General features: G+C 42.4%; 1 protein-coding gene across 1 annotated transcript in view; it reads right to left on the bottom strand.

Annotated features, from left to right (window-relative positions):
• Positions 1–22,358, bottom strand: part of TPTE2 (transmembrane phosphoinositide 3-phosphatase and tensin homolog 2) — a 126,150-nt gene that overhangs the window by 71,872 nt on the left and 31,920 nt on the right. Inside the window, 6 exon segments of the mRNA XM_033197146.1 lie at positions 3,367–3,420; positions 3,963–4,016; positions 11,254–11,307; positions 13,668–13,721; positions 19,770–19,826; positions 21,199–21,307. Coding sequence (XP_033053037.1) covers positions 3,367–3,420; positions 3,963–4,016; positions 11,254–11,307; positions 13,668–13,721; positions 19,770–19,822 — 269 coding nt within the window. The 5' untranslated portion in view covers positions 19,823–19,826; positions 21,199–21,307.

Raw genomic sequence — 22,358 nt, forward strand, 5'->3', positions numbered from 1 at the left:
ATACATATGTTTTCATATATACATACATGCTTATATATATAAAAGGATATATATATGACTACTGATGTTATTAATTTGGATCAGTGCTAAAGAATATGTCTATATATAGATATGTATCCACACATTTAAATATGCAAATATACAGACATATGTATAGAGATGTGTATCTACATACACACAAATACATACTTATATACCTATATATACTACATATATAGCTAAAAGATATATCTGTATATATATACACACACACATATATACATGTGTGTTGTGTGTGTGTGTAGATAGATCCTTTAGAAGTGACCCAAATTAATAACCTCAGTAGTTTTCAATGACACCACCATTGAAAGGCGACTTATATCAAAGATATATCAAAGTAGTGAAAGACTAATGATGTCGTTTTATCCCGGCCAGTGCTAAGGATTAAAAATGTACAGGTCAGGTCAAGTGACTTCAGAGACATATTTTTCTGGTTGAAGTTATATACTATTGCTCTACATTTATAAACTGGTTGAAGTCTGAAAATGTATATGTCAGTGATTTGGAGTCTACTATTAATACATCATTTTTTCCTAGAAGAAAACCTTACATTATGTAAAGGTGCTCTTGGGCCTTAACAAACAGTCTAATGAATCACAGTTTAAGTGCAGTTCTTTATCACTTCATTTGTGAGTGAATTTCACCAATCTCAACACATCCCTCTCTTCTTTCTCTCCATGTTTTGAAATCTCACCCATCATTGATGACTATACCACACGTTACTCTTTTTAATTCAATGGGGTAGTAGCTAAAGGATTAAAAATGCACATAGCAAGACTCCACGTTATCCTAGACTTAATTTTCTGATACAAATTAGCAAAAATTATTCTACAATCTATAATCTAGTTACCCTGAAAAATTGGCATTAATCAGTTATTTATTTGAAACCTGGTATTTAATTTTTCTCTGGAAATGAAGTTTTAGATGTTTGTAATGAAATTTTTTGGCCTGTGAAAAAAACTTAATGAATCAAGTTTATATACATTTCTTTACTCCTAAACGTAATCCCCAAGTTGCTGTTTCTGGCAAAATTTACATAAATTCAACTTCAGTTTGTAAATAATCACCTTGCTTGCCCTTGTAATTTTCTGCCTTCCCACGTTCAAATACCACCAGTAACTCTTCACCAATCATGGATGTCTTTCCTGCCCCTCAGATAGGGCTAAAAGTAACTACAGACGCAAGGCAGGGCCTCCATACGATCTGACGGTGTGTTTACCTTTGGGGCAGTAGCCTCATGTGGTAACAGACGGAGAGACCGGGGTCTATTAGCTTTGTTCTTTTCTGTTGAGAGCTCCTCAGCTCCCTGCTCACTGTTACCTCCTCCTTGCTCCAAATAGGACTGTTGCCTCTTTTGGCTCACTCTAGTAGAGTGTCATACAACACACACATTCTCATATTTTCCTAAGGTTTCAGGGTGCCGCTAAATAAGGGTGACCAATGGAATAGGAACAAGAAGCATTTCTCTTAAGACCTATTCCTCTTTTATCCAACTAGATCAAAGAAAGAAAGGTAACTGCAGATACTACAGTAATAAGACTTTAGAAAACAGTGTCTAAAACATTCTGTATTGTCATGGATGCTCCAATGAACTTCCCAAATCTGAATCTCTCTTTTCTACATGTATGCTTTTGTGTGTGTCTATGTGTGTGTTTACATATATATGTTTACATCTAGTTTTTTATTTACTTAAACCTCAAATTTTGTTGAAAGTTCCTTCATGTGTTACTCTTGTCATCTCACTGAAGGCAGTGCTGATGGAGCAAAAAGGTACATGGGCACAGAGTGAATTTCTCTTTTTTGACACTATTAGCAAATACATTTTTTGTACCAAAAGGAGTAGATTCTCCATAAATATGAAATACGTACGTATGTAAGTGAGGGTATGCAAATCCTACCACAGAAGCCCAGTAAGTAAAGTCCAACAATTAACAAAGGCTCATTTATCAATGGTCAATTAATCAGAGATTAATTACACTATATATAAATTAAACCTATGTACATATTAGAAATACATTTTAGCCAGGCACAGTGGCTCATGACTGTAATCCCAGCACTTTGGGAGGCTGAGGCGGGTGGATCACGAGGTCAGGAGTTCAAGACCAGCCTGGCCAACAAAGTGAAACCCTGTCCCTATGAAAAATACAAAAAATTAGTCGGGCATGGTGGCCCGTGACTGCAGTCCCAGCTACTCAGGAGGCTGAGGCAGGAGGATCGCTTGAACCTGGGAAGTGGAGGTTAATGAACTGAGATCGCAACACTGTGCTCCAGTCTGCGCAGCAGTGACACTTCGTCTCAAAAAATAATAATAATAGAAATGCATTTTAATTTGCCCATGCCTCCAATGTCCTATAAAATAAGAATGTTTAATAAATCTTTTCAATATTTATTGGCTTAAAAATCAATACTACATACAAAACTCACATACTATTGCTAATGATACTAATGAGCAACTACAGAATTCTCACCTAGATGTTTCCTTAATCAGTCACTGATTAAACACAATCCTTTTATTCCTTCTGTAGAATCTCATTCATTTTGCAAATTTTCTTGAGCATTACACTATAATTAACTTGAATCAGGTTTCCCGTATTACATACACCTTTATGATTTATTTCCAGGAGAGGTTTTCGCATGACTGGGAAAGCCCTCCATCACCTCCTTCCTTTCACTGATCATCCTAGTCTTTCCTGCCCGTGAGACACAGTGAAGTACTCATGCACCTAAGGAAAGCGGCATCCGACGAGGTGGTGGTTTGGGGTGGGTCTGGGCACCAACCTCACGTGTGGACAGAGCTCTCGAGGGGGTGGGACAAGTCCACATTCCATTCGCTCCATTCTTTTTTCCCAGGGTTTCACGACTCCTTATTGGCCACTATCTCCTCCACGCTGCAAACAGGACTCTCTCCTTTCTTGGCACACTATGGTAGGGTCTCAAACTCAGGAAACCTGAATCCTTTAAAAAATTGCCTACCAGAAATTGAGGGTGACAAATACACTAACAGGAAGAAGCAGTTCTCCTATGAACTGACTTCCTTATACAACTCCATCAAAAAAGGATGCAAAGTTACCTACAAATGCTACAATAAGAAGAATTAGAAACCCTGTCAAAAACACTGTGTGGCCATGCAGGCTCCTGAGAGTAAATTCCAGATGTGCGTCTGTCTCCGTGTTTTGTGTTTCCATTGTGTGCGTGGGTTTGTGTAAATGTGTTGACAGGAGTGTGTATGGATGGAGATAGATGGATCTATTTGTGTATATGCTTGTGTGTGTGTATAGCTCTAAGCACACTTATGCATACGTGTGTCTTTACGGATTGATAACTCACCTTTTACTGACAGGTGACAAGAGGGCTGCTCCTTTACATTCACTGCTGTGTGGGCTAGAGGATGATTAAAGAATACAGTCAGTTAGGAGACATGATTCTAAATTCACTTTTATGGAAAAATTAGCTTTTATTACTCTAGACAGAAACCAATTAATTTCTCTCAGGAAATCTGAGTCCCATAAAAAAACTGCTTACGAGGAACTAAGGGTGACAAATACACTAACAGGAGGAAGCAACTTTCCTATGACTTGCTCCTCTTTATACATCTCCACCAAAGAAGGATGCAAAGTTACTAACAAATGCTACAATGAGAAGAATTGGAAACTCTCCTAAAAAAAAAATCTATATGGCCATGCAGGCTCCTGAGAGTAAATTCCACAAATGTCCATCTTTTTCCTTTCTCCTTGTTCTAGGTTTCCATCATGTGCATGGATTAATTTGTGTACACATGCTGAAGAGAAGTGTGTGTGGGTGGGTGGATGGGTGGATGGATGGATGGATGGATGGATGGATGGATTTGCTCATGTGCCTGTGTGTGTTTAGTTCTGTGCACACTTATGCTGATGAGAGTCTTTATTTAACTATTTATTACTCACGTTTCATTCGTAAGTGTCTCCTCGGTTGCTCCTTTAAATTCATTTGTCTGTGTACTAGGGGATGATAAAAGAATACAGTCAGATAGGAGACATAATTCTGAATTTATATTATGAAAATTATCTATCATTACTCTAGACAGAAACCAATTAATTTCGGACTATTCATTTGTATAGCACTGTTGGAAAACAGAATGTCTTTTTTTTTTTTTTTTTTTTGAGACAGAGTCTTGCTCTGTCGCCCAGGCTGGAGTGCAGTGGTCGGATCTCAGCTCACTGCAAGCTCCGCCTCCCGGGTTTACGCCATTCTCCTGCCTCAGCCTCCCGAGTAGCTGGGACTACAGGCGCCCGCCACCTCGCCCGGCTAGTTTTTTTTTTTTGTATTTTTTAGTAGAGACAGGGTTTCACTATGTTAGCCAGGATGGTCTCGATCTCCTGACCTCGTGATCCGCCCGTCTCGGCCTCCCAAAGTGCTGGGATCACAGGCTTGAGCCACCGCACCCGGCCAGAATGCCTTTTTTCTTTATTAGAAATTAGGATTTATATGACGACAACCAAAATCATAAGCTGGAGAAAATAGTAATGCTTCTCGGTTTAAGTAAACCTCTTTATTATGACCTCAGTCCCAATGTGTCACAGACTTTGTGGAAGCAGCTATTTCAACTCAACTCCTGTTTGCAGGTAGTCAGCCCTCTTATTCCATTCAGTGTTCTGCTTCAAAGGCCCTCCATTACCTCCTTACCTTCACCCAGCATGGTGGTTTCTCCTGCCCCACAAAAAGGGTCAGGTAACTAGAGGACTGACACAGAAGCACAATCCAATAGGACAGTGATTTGAGGTTTGGAGCTCCAGCCTCCGTGGTGACAGAGTTCTGGAGGGTGGAGAACACCTCTAAGGCTCTTAGCTCTGTTGCTTTCTACTGACGGCTTTATAGTTCCCCGAGCACTCCTACCTCCTCCTCACTCCAAACAGGATTCTGTCTTCCCTCGGCCCACTCTGCTATGTCTCATACACAGAAAATCAGAGTTTCCAAGGCATTTGACTGCTACTAACAAATGGTGAAAAGACAGTAACAGACAGAAGCCTCTCTCTATAGTCTCTTTTTTTCTAAACAACTGTAAAAATGTGGAAGTTATCTATATGTGATATAGTGAGATGATCAAGACACTGTGTCAAAGACACTCTGTATTATCGTGAACACTTCTGAGAGTGAATCACACCAATCTCAGTCTCTTTCTCTGTTACCGTTCTGTGCATGTGTGTGTGTACATCATTTTTTTCTTTCTTTCTTTCTTTTTTTGTTTTGCGACAAAGTTTTTCTCCTGCTGCCCAGAGTGGAACACAGTGGCGTGGTCTCAGCTCACTGCAACCTCCACCTCCCCATGTTCAAGCAATTCTCCTGCCTCAGCCTCCCGAGTAGCTGGGATTAGAGGCACCTGTCACCACACCGGGCTAGTTGTTGTACTTTTAGTAGAGACGGGATTTTACCATGTTTGTCAGTCTGGTCTTGAACTCCTGACCTCAGGGTATCTGCCTGCCTCGGCCTCCCAGTGCTCAGATTACAGGTGCGAATCACTGCACCTGGCCATGTGTACAACTTTAGTAACTCACCTGTCACCGGGGCTTCTCTCAATGACGACTCCCGCCAGGGCATTCGGATGGGGACTAAAGGACAAATATGGTCAGAGTCAGACACAAGGGGTAATCCTGATGTTTTGCAACAAATAGCTACAGTTAGTCTATGCGCTATTCCCCAGTTACACTGTAATTATTCACATGTATGTACATCACTAACTTGACCTGGGATGGCATTTGCTGTTTATTAGAAATGAGGTTTTATATGCCAACAGTGAGTATCTTAGGCTGTGAACATAGTGATGCATCCAGATTAAGTAATGGTATCTACACCTCAATGTGTAAGAGCATTTCTGGAGAGCATTTAATTCCAGTTCAAATTTAGTTTGTAAGTCCCCCTTCTTATAATCCCATCTGAATTCCTCATTCTCTATCACCTCCAATCACCTCCTCACTTTCCACCCATCCTAGTTGTCTTTCCTGATCAAGAGTTGTGGCCAAGTAGTTACAGGCCTCAAGCAAGGGCTCCATCCCATGTGAGGGTGGGTATGGCCCAAGGCCGTCAGCCTCACATAAAGGCAGAGTTCTGGAGGGTGTGAAATAATTCCAGGGTTATTAGCTCTGTTCTTTTTTTTTGGCTGGCATTTCTCTGAGCTTTGTCCACTCCTATCTCCTTGCTCCAATCAGGATTCACTTCTCCCTTGGTCCACACTACTAGTACAGTCTCATTCTCACAGAAAGGAGATGTGACAAACACTAACATAAAGAGCCTCCCTCTATGAGTTCCTCCCCATTTTCCTACCTCCATCCAAAAAACAAAAGAATATTCCATGCAAAGCTCATTCTGAGAGGACTCTAGAAATAGATTCCAGGGAACTCCTTGTTCCCATGGATGCCTGTGACAGTCAATAGCCCAACTCAGTCTCTCGTGTGTATGAATGCATGTATGTGTTTGTATATGCATAGATACATGGATAACTGTATTCCTTTATATCGCATGTTGCACTGGCCAGCCTACTAGAAGACACTCTCAATTCACACAGGGCAGTGCCAAAGAACTTAAAATGTACATACTAAGACAACATGTAACTTCCTAGATGTAACATTTTCAGTTCATAATAGTTTCAATTGCTTTTGTTTTTTCTTTTTGTTTGTTGTTGTTTTGTGGTTGTTTGTTTTTTGAGACACAGTCTCGCTCTGTCACCCAAGCTGGAGTGCAGTACCACGATCTCAGCTCACTGCAACCTCTGCCTCCCAGGTTCAAGCAATTCTCCTGCCTCAGCCTCCGAGCAGCAGGGACTAAAGGCACTCACCACCACGGCTGGCTACTGTTGCATTTTTAGTAGAGACGGTGTTTCACCACGTTGGCCAGGCTGGCCTTGAAATCCTGATCTTGTTATCCACCCGCCCTGGCCTCCCAAAGTGCTGGGAGTACAGGCATGAGCCACTGTGCCCGGCTGTGAAATGTATTTCTTTTTTTCTTTTTTTGAGACGGAGTCTCGCTCTGCCACCCAGGCTGGAGTGCAGTGGCCGGATCTCAGCTCACTGCAAGCTCCGCCTCCCGGGTTTACGCCATTCTCCTGCCTCAGCCTCCCGAGTAGCTGGGACTACAGGCGCCCGCCACCTCGCCCGGCTAGTTTTTTTTTTTTTTGTATTTTTTAGTAGAGACAGGGTTTCACTATGTTAGCCAGGATGGTCTCGATCTCCTGACCTCGTGATCCGCCCGTCTCGGCCTCCCAAAGTGCTGGGATCACAGGCTTGAGCCACCGCACCCGGCCAGAATGCCTTTTTTCTTTATTAGAAATTAGGATTTATATGACGACAACCAAAATCATAAGCTGGAGAAAATAGTAATGCTTCTCGGTTTAAGTAAACCTCTTTATTATGACCTCAGTCCCAATGTGTCACAGACTTTGTGGAAGCAGCTATTTCAAACTCAACTCCTGTTTGCAGGTAGTCAGCCCTCTTATTCCATTCAGTGTTCTGCTTCAAAGGCCCTCCATTACCTCCTTACCTTCACCCAGCATGGTGGTTTCTCCTGCCCCACAAAAAGGGTCAGGTAACTAGAGGACTGACACAGAAGCACAATCCAATAGGACAGTGATTTGAGGTTTGGAGCTCCAGCCTCCGTGGTGACAAGAGTTCTGGAGGGTGGAGAACACCTCTAAGGCTCTTAGCTCTGTTGCTTTCTACTGACGGCTTTATAGTTCCCCGAGCACTCCTACCTCCTCCTCACTCCAAACAGGATTCTGTCTTCCCTCGGCCCACTCTGCTATGTCTCATACACAGAAAATCAGAGTTTCCAAGGCATTTGACTGCTACTAACAAATGGTGAAAAGACAGTAACAGACAGAAGCCTCTCTCTATAGTCTCTTTTTTTCTAAACAACTGTAAAAATGTGGAAGTTATCTATATGTGATATAGTGAGATGATCAAGACACTGTGTCAAAGACACTCTGTATTATCGTGAACACTTCTGAGAGTGAATCACACCAATCTCAGTCTCTTTCTCTGTTACCGTTCTGTGCATGTGTGTGTGTACATCATTTTTTTCTTTCTTTCTTTCTTTTTTTGTTTTGCGACAAAGTTTTTCTCCTGCTGCCCAGTGGAACACAGTGGCGTGGTCTCAGCTCACTGCAACCTCCACCTCCCCATGTTCAAGCAATTCTCCTGCCTCAGCCTCCCGAGTAGCTGGGATTAGAGGCACCTGTCACCACACCGGGCTAGTTGTTGTACTTTTAGTAGAGACGGGATTTTACCATGTTTGTCAGTCTGGTCTTGAACTCCTGACCTCAGGGTATCTGCCTGCCTCGGCCTCCCAGTGCTCAGATTACAGGTGCGAATCACTGCACCTGGCCATGTGTACAACTTTAGTAACTCACCTGTCACCGGGGCTTCTCTCAATGACGACTCCCGCCAGGGCATTCGGATGGGGACTAAAGGACAAATATGGTCAGAGTCAGACACAAGGGGTAATCCTGATGTTTTGCAACAAATAGCTACAGTTAGTCTATGCGCTATTCCCCAGTTACACTGTAATTATTCACATGTATGTACATCACTAACTTGCCTGGGATGGCATTTGCTGTTTATTAGAAATGAGGTTTTATATGCCAACAGTGAGTATCTTAGGCTGTGAACATAGTGATGCATCCAGATTAAGTAATGGTATCTACACCTCAATGTGTAAGAGCATTTCTGGAGAGCATTTAATTCCAGTTCAAATTTAGTTTGTAAGTCCCCTTCTTATAATCCCATCTGAATTCCTCATTCTCTATCCCTCCAATCACCTCCTCACTTTCCACCCATCCTAGTTGTCTTTCCTGATCAAGAGTTGTGGCCAAGTAGTTACAGGCCTCAAGCAAGGGCTCCATCCCATGTGAGGGTGGTATGGCCCAAGGCCGTCAGCCTCACATAAAGGCAGAGTTCTGGAGGGTGTGAAATATTCCAGGGTTATTAGCTCTGTTCTTTTTTTTTGGCTGGCATTTCTCTGAGCTTTGTCCACTCCTATCTCCTTGCTCCAATCAGGATTCACTTCTCCCTTGTCCACACTACTAGTACAGTCTCATTCTCACAGAAAGGAGATGTGACAAACACTAACATAAAGAGCCTCCCTCTATGAGTTCCTCCCCATTTCCTACCTCCATCCAAAAAACAAAAGAATATTCCATGCAAAGCTCATTCTGAGAGGACTCTAGAAATAGATCCAGGGAACTCCTTGTTCCCATGGATGCCTGTGACAGTCAATAGCCCAACTCAGTCTCTCGTGTGTATGAATGCATGTATGTGTTTGTATATGCATAGATACATGGATAACTGTATTCCTTTATTCGCATGTTGCACTGGCCAGCCTACTAGAAGACACTCTCAATTCACACAGGGCAGTGCCAAGAACTTAAAATGTACATACTAAGACAACATGTAACTTCCTAGATGTAACATTTTCAGTTCATAATAGTTTCAATTGCTTTTGTTTTTTCTTTTTGTTTGTTGTTGTTTTGTGGTTGTTTGTTTTTTGAGACACAGTCTCGCTCTGTCACCCAAGCTGGAGTGCAGTACCACGATCTCAGCTCACTGCAACCTCTGCCTCCCAGGTTCAAGCAATTCTCCTGCCTCAGCCTCCCGAGCAGCAGGGACTAAAGGCACTCACCACCACGGCTGGCTACTGTTGCATTTTTAGTAGAGACGGTGTTTCACCACGTTGGCCAGGCTGGCCTTGAAATCCTGATCTTGTTATCCACCCGCCCTGGCCTCCCAAAGTGCTGGGAGTACAGGCATGAGCCACTGTGCCCGGCTGTGAAATGTATTTCTTTTTTTCTTTTTTTGAGACGGAGTCTCGCTCTGCCACCCAGGCTGGAGTGCAGTGGCCGGATCTCAGCTCACTGCAAGCTCCGCCTCCCGGGTTTACGCCATTCTCCTGCCTCAGCCTCCCGAGTAGCTGGGACTACAGGCGCCGCCACCTCGCCCGGCTAGTTTTTTTTTTTTTTTGTATTTTTAGTAGAGACAGGGTTTCACTATGTTAGCCAGGATGGTCTCGATCTCCTGACCTCGTGATCGCCCGTCTCGGCCTCCCAAAGTGCTGGGAACACAGGCTTGAGCCACCGCACACCGGCCAGAATGCCTTTTTTCTTTATTAGAAATTAGGATTTATATGACGACAACCAAAATCATAAGCTGGAGAAAATAGTAATGCTTCTCGGTTTAAGTAAACCTCTTTATTATGACCTCAGTCCCAATGTGTCACAGACTTTGTGGAAGCAGCTATTTCAAACTCAACTCCTGTTTGCAGGTAGTCAGCCCTCTTATTCCATTCAGTGTTCTGCTTCAAAGGCCCTCCATTACCTCCTTACCTTCACCCAGCATGGTGGTTTCTCCTGCCCCACAAAAAGGGTCAGGTAACTAGAGGACTGACACAGAAGCACAATCCAATAGGACAGTGATTTGAGGTTTGGAGCTCCAGCCTCCGTGGTGACAAGAGTTCTGGAGGGTGGAGAACACCTCTAAGGCTCTTAGCTCTGTTGCTTTCTACTGACGGCTTTATAGTTCCCCGAGCACTCCTACCTCCTCCTCACTCCAAACAGGATTCTGTCTTCCCTCGGCCCACTCTGCTATGTCTCATACACAGAAAATCAGAGTTTCCAAGGCATTTGACTGCTACTAACAAATGGTGAAAAGACAGTAACAGACAGAAGCCTCTCTCTATAGTCTCTTTTTTTCTAAACAACTGTAAAAATGTGGAAGTTATCTATATGTGATATAGTGAGATGATCAAGACACTGTGTCAAAGACACTCTGTATTATCGTGAACACTTCTGAGAGTGAATCACACCAATCTCAGTCTCTTTCTCTGTTACCGTTCTGTGCATGTGTGTGTGTACATCATTTTTTTCTTTCTTTCTTTCTTTTTTGTTTTGCGACAAAGTTTTTCTCCTGCTGCCCAGAGTGGAACACAGTGGCGTGGTCTCAGCTCACTGCAACCTCCACCTCCCCATGTTCAAGCAATTCTCCTGCCTCAGCCTCCCGAGTAGCTGGGATTAGAGGCACCTGTCACCACACCGGGCTAGTTGTTGTACTTTTAGTAGAGACGGGATTTTACCATGTTTGTCAGTCTGGTCTTGAACTCCTGACCTCAGGGTATCTGCCTGCCTCGGCCTCCCAGTGCTCAGATTACAGGTGCGAATCACTGCACCTGGCCATGTGTACAACTTTAGTAACTCACCTGTCACCGGGGCTTCTCTCAATGACGACTCCCGCCAGGGCATTCGGATGGGGACTAAAGGACAAATATGGTCAGAGTCAGACACAAGGGGTAATCCTGATGTTTTGCAACAAATAGCTACAGTTAGTCTATGCGCTATTCCCCAGTTACACTGTAATTATTCACATGTATGTACATCACTAACTTGACCTGGGATGGCATTTGCTGTTTATTAGAAATGAGGTTTTATATGCCAACAGTGAGTATCTTAGGCTGTGAACATAGTGATGCATCCAGATTAAGTAATGGTATCTACACCTCAATGTGTAAGAGCATTTCTGGAGAGCATTTAATTCCAGTTCAAATTTAGTTTGTAAGTCCCCCTTCTTATAATCCCATCTGAATTCCTCATTCTCTATCACCTCCAATCACCTCCTCACTTTCCACCCATCCTAGTTGTCTTTCCTGATCAAGAGTTGTGGCCAAGTAGTTACAGGCCTCAAGCAAGGGCTCCATCCCATGTGAGGGTGGGTATGGCCCAAGGCCGTCAGCCTCACATAAAGGCAGAGTTCTGGAGGGTGTGAAATAATTCCAGGGTTATTAGCTCTGTTCTTTTTTTTTGGCTGGCATTTCTCTGAGCTTTGTCCACTCCTATCTCCTTGCTCCAATCAGGATTCACTTCTCCCTTGGTCCACACTACTAGTACAGTCTCATTCTCACAGAAAGGAGATGTGACAAACACTAAAGAGCCTCCCTCTATGAGTTCCTCCCCATTTTCCTACCTCCATCCAAAAAACAAAAGAATATTCCATGCAAAGCTCATTCTGAGAGGACTCTAGAAATAGATTCCAGGGAACTCCTTGTTCCCATGGATGCCTGTGACAGTCAATAGCCCAACTCAGTCTCTCGTGTGTATGAATGCATGTATGTGTTTGTATATGCATAGATACTGGATAACTGTATTCTTTATATCGCATGTTGCACTGGCCAGCCTACTAGAAGACACTCTCAATTCACACAGGGCAGTGCCAAAGAACTTAAAATGTACATACTAAGACAACATGTAACTTCCTAGATGTAACATTTTCAGTTCATAATAGTTTCAATTGCTTTTGTTTTTTCTTTTTGTTTGTTGTTGTTTTGTGGTTGTTTGTTTTTTGAGACACAGTCTCGCTCTGTCACCCAAGCTGGAGTGCAGTACCACGATCTCAGCTCACTGCAACCTCTGCCTCCCAGGTTCAAGCAATTCTCCTGCCTCAGCCTCCCGAGCAGCAGGGACTAAAGGCACTCACCACCACGGCTGGCTACTGTTGCATTTTTAGTAGAGACGGTGTTTCACCACGTTGGCCAGGCTGGCCTTGAAATCCTGATCTTGTTATCCACCCGCCCTGGCCTCCCAAAGTGCTGGGAGTACAGGCATGAGCCACCGCACCCGACCTTCCAATTACTTTTCAACCTGTAAACTGCCTTACCCTTACAGAAGTCATGTGTGTGTTTGGTTCTTTGGAATCTGCCATGCCATTTACGCTACACATCATACTTTATACGATTGCAGCACATACTTTACACCTATCTAAGACTCACTGACTCAAGAGTTCACCAAAACTCTCTACCACCGGAGCTGGCCAATGCACGACAGTCTTTTGTGGGTGAATTTCTTTTGAATTCAACTCCACTCTGTAGGCATTTCTCCCTCAAATCCCATCTATGGCCCACTTCCTGGATCTCTCCGTCACCTCTTTCCTTTCACCCATCATGCTAGTCTTTCCTGTCCAGGAGACACAGGGAAGTAGCTGTGGGCCTAAGGAAGGGCTGCATCCAATGAGGTGCTGTGCTTGTGTTTGTGTTTTAGCACCAACCTCATGTGCTGACAGAGCTCTAGAGTGTGATGGACAAGTCGTCCATGTTCCGTTAGCTCCATTCTTTTCTGCCCGGGGCTTCGCTGCTCCTTGTCGGCTGCCATCTCCTCCATGTGACAAATAGGATTTTCTCCTCCCTTCTGTCAATCTCACAGGCTCTCAAACTCAGGAAATATGAGTCCTTTAAGAAGCTGCTTACTAGGAACTAAGGGTGACAAATACACTAACAGGAAGCAGCAGCTCTCCTGTGACCTGCTCCTTTCTATATGACTCCATTAGAAAAGGATGCAATGCTACCTGCAAAAGCTATGATGAGAAGAATTCAAAACCCTGTGAAAAACCACTCTGTATGGCCATGCAGGCTTCTCAGAATAAACTCCACAAGTGTCCGTCCATCTGTCTGCTTGTTGTATGTTTCCATTGTGTTCATGGGTTGTTAGTGGATGTGTGTTGAGAGAAGTGTGTATGGATGGACGCATGGATGGATGGATGGATATATTTATGTGCCTGTGTGTGTGAATACTTCTATGTTCAGTTCTAATTAGATAAATAAAGACACATATATGCATAGCTCACCTTTCATTGATACGTGCCTCCAGGTTCGTGCCTGATAATTCATTTGTGGGTGGACTGGAGGATGTTAAAAGAACACAGTCAGACAGGAGACACAATTCCAAATTCACTCTTCTGGAAAAACTCACTTTCATTACTCTGCATATAAACCAGTTAAATTCTGACTATTCATTTGTATAGCACTATTTGGTTCTGAAATGTCATTTTTTATGAGAAAGGAGGATTTATACGATGGCAATCAACATCTTAGGCTAGGGAAAATCATAATGCTTCCTGATTTAAATAAACCTCTTTGTTATGACCTCAGTCCCAGTGCCTGACAGCCTGTGTGGTGGCAGTTATTTCAAACTAAACTTTTGTGTGGAGGTAGTCAGCCCTCTTATTCCACTAAATGTGCTGCCTTGAAGGCCCTCCATTACTTCTTTGCTTGATCATCTCTTTTGGTCCACAAGTAGGGTAAAGTAACTGCAGGTCTGAGTCAAGGACACAATCCATTATGATGGTATTTGGAGTTGGGAGTATCACCCTGTATCGTGGCAGAGTTCTGCAGGGTCGAAAACATTTCTAGGGTTGTTAGCTTTTTTTCTCTTCTCCGGAGGTCTTCACTACTCTCTGTCCCCTGCTATCCTTTTCTGCTTCCAAAGAGGATTCTCTGCTGTCTTCAGCCATTGTAATAAGGTCTCACATATAGGCAGTCTAAAAATTATTTTTGATTGTTACTCAGAGTATCAAACAGACTAGTAAGAAAAATCAGTCTTCTTATGTGGTCATCTTTTATCTAAATTCATGCAAGAAGGCATAAAGGCACCTTCATTTCCTATAGTTAGATCATGTAGACACATGTAACAGTTTTTTGTTTTTCCATTAATACCCTTGAACCTTTCCTAATCTCAACCTGTATATTTCTCTGCAGTACCTGTGGGTGCATGCCTTGATTTAATATGAATGCATATAGGTATATGTAAATGGTATATAATTGTTTCCTCCTTTGCTCATATATCCTTATATCTATATTGATTGATTTTTGTCTCACAGTTCACCGATAGCTCCATTCCAGGGTACTGATTTGAATTCAGACTTGGCAGTGCTACAGAATTTACACATATATATATAGTCCAACACCAATATGACATCCTAGACTTCACTTTCAGGTTTGAATTACTCAGAAGTGATGTTTAGTTGCTACAACTGAATGAAGCACAAAGTAAGCATTTCGTGGTTTACTTTAATTCAAATTCAGCTGCAGTTTCTATGTACAAATTCCTTTGACCTCATCTCATTTCCTCATACTAAAATCCCTTCATCAGTGCCTTGCTTTCACCATCACAGGTGTCTTCTCTGCTCTCACACAGGGGCAGGAAACTGCTCCGTACAATGTGATGATGGGTGTGGGCTTGTATTGTTACTCACACGGTGGTAGAGCTCTGGGTGTGAGGAACCCTGCCAGGCCATTAGCTCTGTTGTTTTCCCCTCACGGCTCCACTGCTCCCTGGCCACTGCTACTTGCTGATTGCTCTGCATAGGATTTTCTTCCCTTGGCCCACTCTAGCATGTCTCATATACAGGAAATCTGACTTTCCCAAGTATGTGCCTGCTACTAAGGGTGACAAGACAATAACAAGAAGTTTCCCTTTTTTGACCTGTTCCTTTTTATCCAATTTAATCAAAAAGTTGGATAAGGGACCTGCAGGGCCTATAGTGAGGAGATTTATAAACAGTGTAAAAGACATTCTGTATGGCCTTGGATGATCCTGAGAGTAAAGCACCTAATCTTCATCTTTCTCTCTGTTGTTTCTCTCTCTCTCTTTTCTCTCTCTCTCTCCCTGTTTCTCTCTCTCTCTCCCCCTGTGTTGTGCCTAGACAGACAGAAGTATGCATATATATTTCTTTACATATGTATTTCTTTACATATTTGTGTATATATATTTTATAATTCACATTTCATTGGTGGTTGCATCCTAGATTATTGATGTCAATTCGTCTGTATGCAGGCTAAAGGAATATAAAAGCAGATAGTTGGACATACATGTAATTCTAAACTTACTTTTTGGATCAAACAGCTACAGTTACTCTATAATGTACTATCTGGTTGATATTTAAATATTCATGTGTATTCACTAATTCAAACTAGATGTATCTTTTTTTTTTTTTTGGCAGAGTCTCACTCTCACAGAGGCTGGAGTGTGGTGTGATCTTGGATCACTGCAACCTCTGCCTCCAAGGTTCAAGCAATTCTCCTGCCTCAGCCTCCTGAGTAGATGGGATTACAGGCATGCACCACCATGCCTGTCTAATTTTTGTATTTTTAGTAGACACAGGGTTTTGCCACATTGGTCAGGCTGGTCTCAAATTCCTGGCCTCAACTGATCTAGCTGTCTTGGCCTCCCAAAGTGCTGGGATTACAGATATGAGCGACCATGCCTCGCCAGTGGCATTTATTTCTAATGTAACTGCAGTCTGTAAGGAAACATGCCTCTTACCCCATCTAAATTTTTGATTCCTAAGTCCCTCTGTCACTTCCTTACTTTCACCCACCATGGCTGTCCTTCCTGCCCAGAAAATATGACCATGTAGTTGTAGGCCTGAGTCAGGAACTCCCTACAAAATATTGTGGGTTTGGGTTTGGTTTGGGGCACCAGCCTCACATGGTGACAGAACTCTAGAGGGTGAGGAACCCATTAAGGTTTCATGAGCTCTGTTCTTTTTCATGAGTGCTTCACTGCTCCCGGTCACCTGTTACCTCCCCATCGCTCCACATAGGGTTCTCTCTCCCTTTGGCCCACTCTAGCAGTAGTAGAGTCTCATAAATGGGAAACTTCAAAGGTTCCTAAGGGACTGAATACTAATAACTTAGAGTGACAAATATACTAAGAGGAAGAAGCATCCCTTTGATGACTTCTTCCTCTTTCATCCAATTTGGTCTGAAAAAAAAATAGAAAGTTATCTATAGATCCTACAGTGAGAAGATTTAGACACAGTGTCAAAGATACTCTGTATTTCCAAGGATATGCCTGACAGTGAATTTTACAAACACCAACTTTTCTTTCATTGTTTTATGTTTCTGTGTATGTATGCGTGTATGTTGATAGAAGTACGTATTTATGTGTATATATGTATACATACACTTTCATGTATATGAATCTTTGTGTTTTTTTTTTTTTTTTTTTTGAGACGGAGTCTTGCTCTGTCACCCAGGCTGGAGTGCAGTGGCCAGATCTCAGCTCACTGCAAGCTCCGCCTCCCGGGTTCCCGCCCTTCTCCTGCCTCAGCCTCCCGAGTAGCTGGGACTACAGGCGCCCGCCACCTCACCCGGCTAGTTTTTTGTATTTTTAGTAGAGACGGGGTTTCACCGTGTTAGCCAGGATAGTCTCGATCTCCTGACCTCGTGATCCGCCCGTCTCGGCCTCCCAAAGTGCTGGATTACAGATATGAGCGACCATGCCTCGCCAGTGGCATTTATTTCTAATGTAACTGCAGTCTGTAAGGAAACATGCCTCTTACCCCATCTAAATTTTTGATTCCTAAGTCCCTCTGTCACTTCCTTACTTTCACCCACCATGGCTGTCCTTCCTGCCCAGAAAATATGACCATGTAGTTGTAGGCCTGAGTCAGGAACTCCCTACAAAATATTGTGGGTTTGGGTTTGGTTTGGGGCACCAGCCTCACATGGTGACAGAACTCTAGAGGGTGAGGAACCCATTAAGGTTTCATGAGCTCTGTTCTTTTTCATGAGTGCTTCACTGCTCCCGTCACCTGTTACCTCCCCATCGCTCACATAGGGTTCTCTCTCCCTTTGGCCCACTCTAGCAGTAGTAGAGTCTCATAAATGGGAAACTTCAAAGGTTCCTAAGGGACTGAATACTAATAACTTAGAGTGACAAATATACTAAGAGGAAGAAGCATCCCTTTGATGACTTCTTCCTCTTTCATCCAATTTGGTCTGAAAAAAAAATAGAAAGTTATCTATAGATCCTACAGTGAGAAGATTTAGACACAGTGTCAAAGATACTCTGTATTTCCAAGGATATGCCTGACAGTGAATTTTACAAACACCAACTTTTCTTTCATTGTTTTATGTTTCTGTGTATGTATGCGTGTATGTTGATAGAAGTACGTATTTATGTGTATATATGTATACATACACTTTCATGTATATGAATCTTTGTGTTTTTTTTTTTTTTTTTTTTTGAGACGGAGTCTTGCTCTGTCACCCAGGCTGGAGTGCAGTGGCCAGATCTCAGCTCACTGCAAGCTCCGCCTCCCGGGTTCCCGCCCTTCTCCTGCCTCAGCCTCCCGAGTAGCTGGGACTACAGGCGCCCGCCACCTCACCCGGCTAGTTTTTTGTATTTTTTAGTAGAGACGGGGTTTCACCGTGTTAGCCAGGATAGTCTCGATCTCCTGACCTCGTGATCCGCCCGTCTCGGCCTCCCAAAGTGCTGGGATTACAGGCTTGAGCCACCGCGCCCGGCCTGAATCTTTGTTTTTCACTCACATCTCATGGGTGGCTCTATCATAGGTTTCTACTGTCAACTCAGTTTGCTGTGGGCTGAGGAATTATAAAAGCATATTATTCAGATACAAACATAATTTGGACTTACATTTTTGGTCAAATAGCTGCATTTACTCTAGACATGAGTCTACCTGCCAAGGAATGCCAAAGATTGCCAGCAACCAGCAAAAGCTAGCAAAGAGGTATCAAACAGATTCTTCTTTATAGCCCTCATAAAAAGCCAACCCTACTGACAACCTCAATTTCAGATTTCTAGTCTCTAGGACTATGAGCTGATTACTTTTTGTTTAAGCCACTTGGTTTGTGATACTTTGTCAAAGCAGCCCTAGAAACTGATATAGTCCAATCTGGCAGAGTCTCATACACAGGCAATCCAACAGGTTTCTGAAAGTTTTGGCTACTAGTCAGCTCAGCTAGGAAGAAGAAGTAGACTTCTTGTGATCTATTTATCTTGTATCCGACTAGACCCAAAAAGAAAAGGATGTTACATACAGAAGCTGAAATTACCAGCACTTTAGAAACAGTGTCCAAGAAACTCGATATTTAACATTTGTTAGCTTACTTAAGACCTAACTTTTTAGAAAGAATTTTAGAATCAGTGTCCAGAAAACTATTTTCCCATGAATAATTCTGAGACTGAATCTCACAAACCTGAATTCCTCCCATCTCCAATATATATTATGACATCACCTTTCATTGTTGACTCCAGCACAGATTTCTGATGTCAATTCATTGGGATCAGTGAACAGGATTGAAAGGTAAGTAGTAAGAAACAACGTAAATTCATACACTACTTTTTTTTTGGTTCAAATTGGCTATCATTGCGCTACAAATCACAGTGTGTTGTCCCTGAAAATTCTCTGTAAATCTGTTCTTTGGCACCTGGTACTTCATTTTTCTCTAGAAGGAGGTCTTTATGTGTTGGTAATAAAAATTGTTTAGGACTCTCAAAAAAGTTTAATGAGTCAAGATTTAAATACAATTCCTTCTTACTGAACCTGGTCATCATGTGTGACAGCAAATTTAACTTAAATTTGCTTCAAATTCATGTTCCATTTGTGGGCACACGCTGTTCTTTCCCATTGTGATTTCCTAATTCTCAAGTCCCTCCACCCCCTTCATGCTCTTCATGAGTCGCAGATCTCTTTGCTTCCCCTCAAATAGGATCAAGGGACTAAACCTGAGGCAGGGGCTCCATCCACTGTGGTGATGGCTTTGAGTTTGGGGCACCAGCTCTGAAGGGTGAGGGACAGATACAGGGTCTCTTAGCTCCTTTCTTTCTGCTGAGGGCTCCTCTGCTGCCTGTCCAATGCTACCACCTTCTTTCTCCAAGTAGGATTCTCTCCTCTCTTGGATGGCTCTTGACAGAGTCTCATACACAAGCATTCTGATAGTTTCCTAAGGGTTTTGGCTACTAATTACTAAAGGTCACAAAGAATCTTTGAGTACCAAGTGTCCCTATTCTGACCTGATCTTATTTTTTCCACTCTGGTTCAAAAACAATGTTACCTAAAGATGCTTAAAGTCTCTTATAGAAAGCTGTTACTGCCATCGATGCTCCCTGTATTTTTCACCACTTAGATCAGTCAACTCACCCATTGTGGTCATAGCTGTCAGAGCATACAGTAGGATCTGTTAATGAATCCATAAGTCTACCAAAGAGTAAAGAGCACATACAAAAAATAAAGTCAGATATTCTGGAAGGCAATCAGGATGTTAATCTCGACAGTATTTCAGGACATGAAAAATAAAATCAGAGGAATTTTGACAAGAACTAAAGAAACAATTTCAGGGTACAGTACTAGTACTTCTGAGAGAGTGCGTGTGCGTGTGTGTGAGAGAGAGAGAGAGAGAGAGAGAGAGAGAGAGAGAGAGAAGGACACAGAAAAAAGAAAGAAAATGTAAGAATAATGAATGTTTTGATATCAATGGCTAGTTCCTGCTCATCCTTGGTAGGAAATAAACAAGTAGGTTAAGTCAAGCACAGCCTAAGTTATGTTTAAGACATTTTGTGAACTTAAAGTAGATTATATGTTTAGAATGATTTTGTTTTCTATTTGTCTGGATTCATTTTTTTTAAGTTACATGGCTATATTTTACAAAACCAAGACTTCCTAGCACCGAAATCCCTGGCTTGGCTAATTTAATCTCTCTACAACTTTATTTCTTCATCTGCAAGTTAAGACACATGCAAAATACACTCCACTCTGTCGGCTTCATAAAACCATGCTGAATATTCAGCATTTTGCAAATACTGGTTTTTAGACAACCTGCTCTCTGTACCATATATTATGCCATAAAAGTCAGTATGTGGCAATATAAACTGATACATACTTTAGTTTCAAATACACAAACATTCTCATCAAAGTAATACACTTCCCAGACTTAAGAATTAATGCTCTTTGCCATAATTTTCTAACTTTTCAAATGTTTAAATAAGTTTAAGAAATTGATTGCACAGATTTTTTTGCTGCTGATAAAAACTAGGATTCTCTAAGAGTGTGCTAAGGTTTCACTAGCAAAGTTTCAGGTGTTAATTGAGATGGGACCACTGAAGCCCTTTTAGTGGCCATCTCTGGGGAGTGGCTTCCCGAGCTGAACACGAGCTCTATTCCTTGAACAGAGCATTCACCATTAGGGCAACCAGCCCCTCCTGCAGGAAAGACTAAAGTGACCAGTAGATGCATATTATTACACTGCCTAAAATGTCATATTTTTAAGGACATTAACAGGCATAGAATGAGGTTTGTTTTATTTTTTAAATGTTTTATATTTCTATTGTTTTTCTATCTAATTATTTTTCTATTTCTATTTCCATTTGCTGGGTCACAGACAGCAGCAAATTCCATAGCTTCGGGGTTATACTAGCTCATCTGCAGTAGGAGTAGAAATATCAAAGCTCTCAGTCCACCACCTTGTGCTCCAGAGACGTGGCCCGAGCAGATGTTTGGACATGAACCAGGGTAACCCAAGGCAGAGCTGGATTTCTGGGAGTTTTTCCCTGTAAGCCCTGGACCTGCTTACCTGCAGGCCAGACTGCTTCCAGCGCCACGGCCGCTCAGAAGAGGCTGGGGTCAGTTCAGCTGCTAGAATAACACAAGTCTCAGGTCTTGTGTCTTCGGTACAACATTCTCTAAGAGGGAGAAATTTAATCAAGATCCCGTTAGCAGTTTTCTCTCCTGTTGCCTTTCAGGATTATGGCTTTTCCTTTTTTCATTTTTTAGTTCCCAAAATCAAGCTCATTAAATCAAATCTTTACCCAATTCCTGGCAAGTAACAAGGTTATTGCTATTTGGCCCTATACCCACTGGTTGTCCCCCAGTACCCTGAGGATAAGGGGACTCTGTAAGGTCCCTGGGAGAGGAAAGTCATGTCAATTAGTGTTCCCCCCAGCTGGTATAAGCAAACTTTCCTGTCTATGGGCCCCAGAGACCACCATCTAGTTCCCCCACCAAAACTTTACATGATTTTAATTCTCCTGATGAGGATGAGAGGACAACATGAGCCAACAGAGAGGGCAGAGGATGGGGTGGGACTCCCTTGCTCAGAGACCCTCACCTCTAAGTCTTTACCTCATAGTGAGAATAAGTCAGCTCTGTAATAAGAACTCTGTGTCCATGGCAACCCCAAACAGAATCCTGGTGCTCTTGTGATTCTTGTAGAGTGGGGCATAGAACGAGTTTGGCCCAAGACTGCAGAGACTTAAAAACATGCTGTTCTGCCATACATACAGATACTCATTAAAGACAAGGGAGAACGGCATGGTGTGGGGTAGAATGTACCGAAACCAAAGACTACAGGATAATAACCTCAGAGCAGAGACTATCTCTCCAGTTATTTTTTCTTTTGTATGTAATGGAGGGGATTCTTCTTATTTATTCTGATGAAGAAGTTTACATCAAGTGTTCAGCTTCCCTTGTGGGTTAGAGAGAATAACCAGAGGGCTCAGTTATTCTCTCTGAATAACTATGTTTGTCTAGTGTTTTCTAGACAATATTAAATTTCACTAAAATAGACAAGGTTGATAGGACTTGGCAGGATACTTCATTGACTCAAGCTTTCATTTTACAGGATTGTGAGAAAACAAAGAGTTGTACATTTAAAACACACTCATATTCTACCTAGAAGAGAGGACTTTGAATGTTCTTACATCAAAGAAATGGTAAATGTTTAAGGCAATGGAT

This window comes from Trachypithecus francoisi, unplaced genomic scaffold, assembly GCF_009764315.1.
Source record: "Trachypithecus francoisi isolate TF-2019V2 unplaced genomic scaffold, Tfra_2.0 Contig01676, whole genome shotgun sequence".
In the NCBI taxonomy this organism is placed as follows: Eukaryota; Metazoa; Chordata; class Mammalia; order Primates; family Cercopithecidae; genus Trachypithecus; species Trachypithecus francoisi.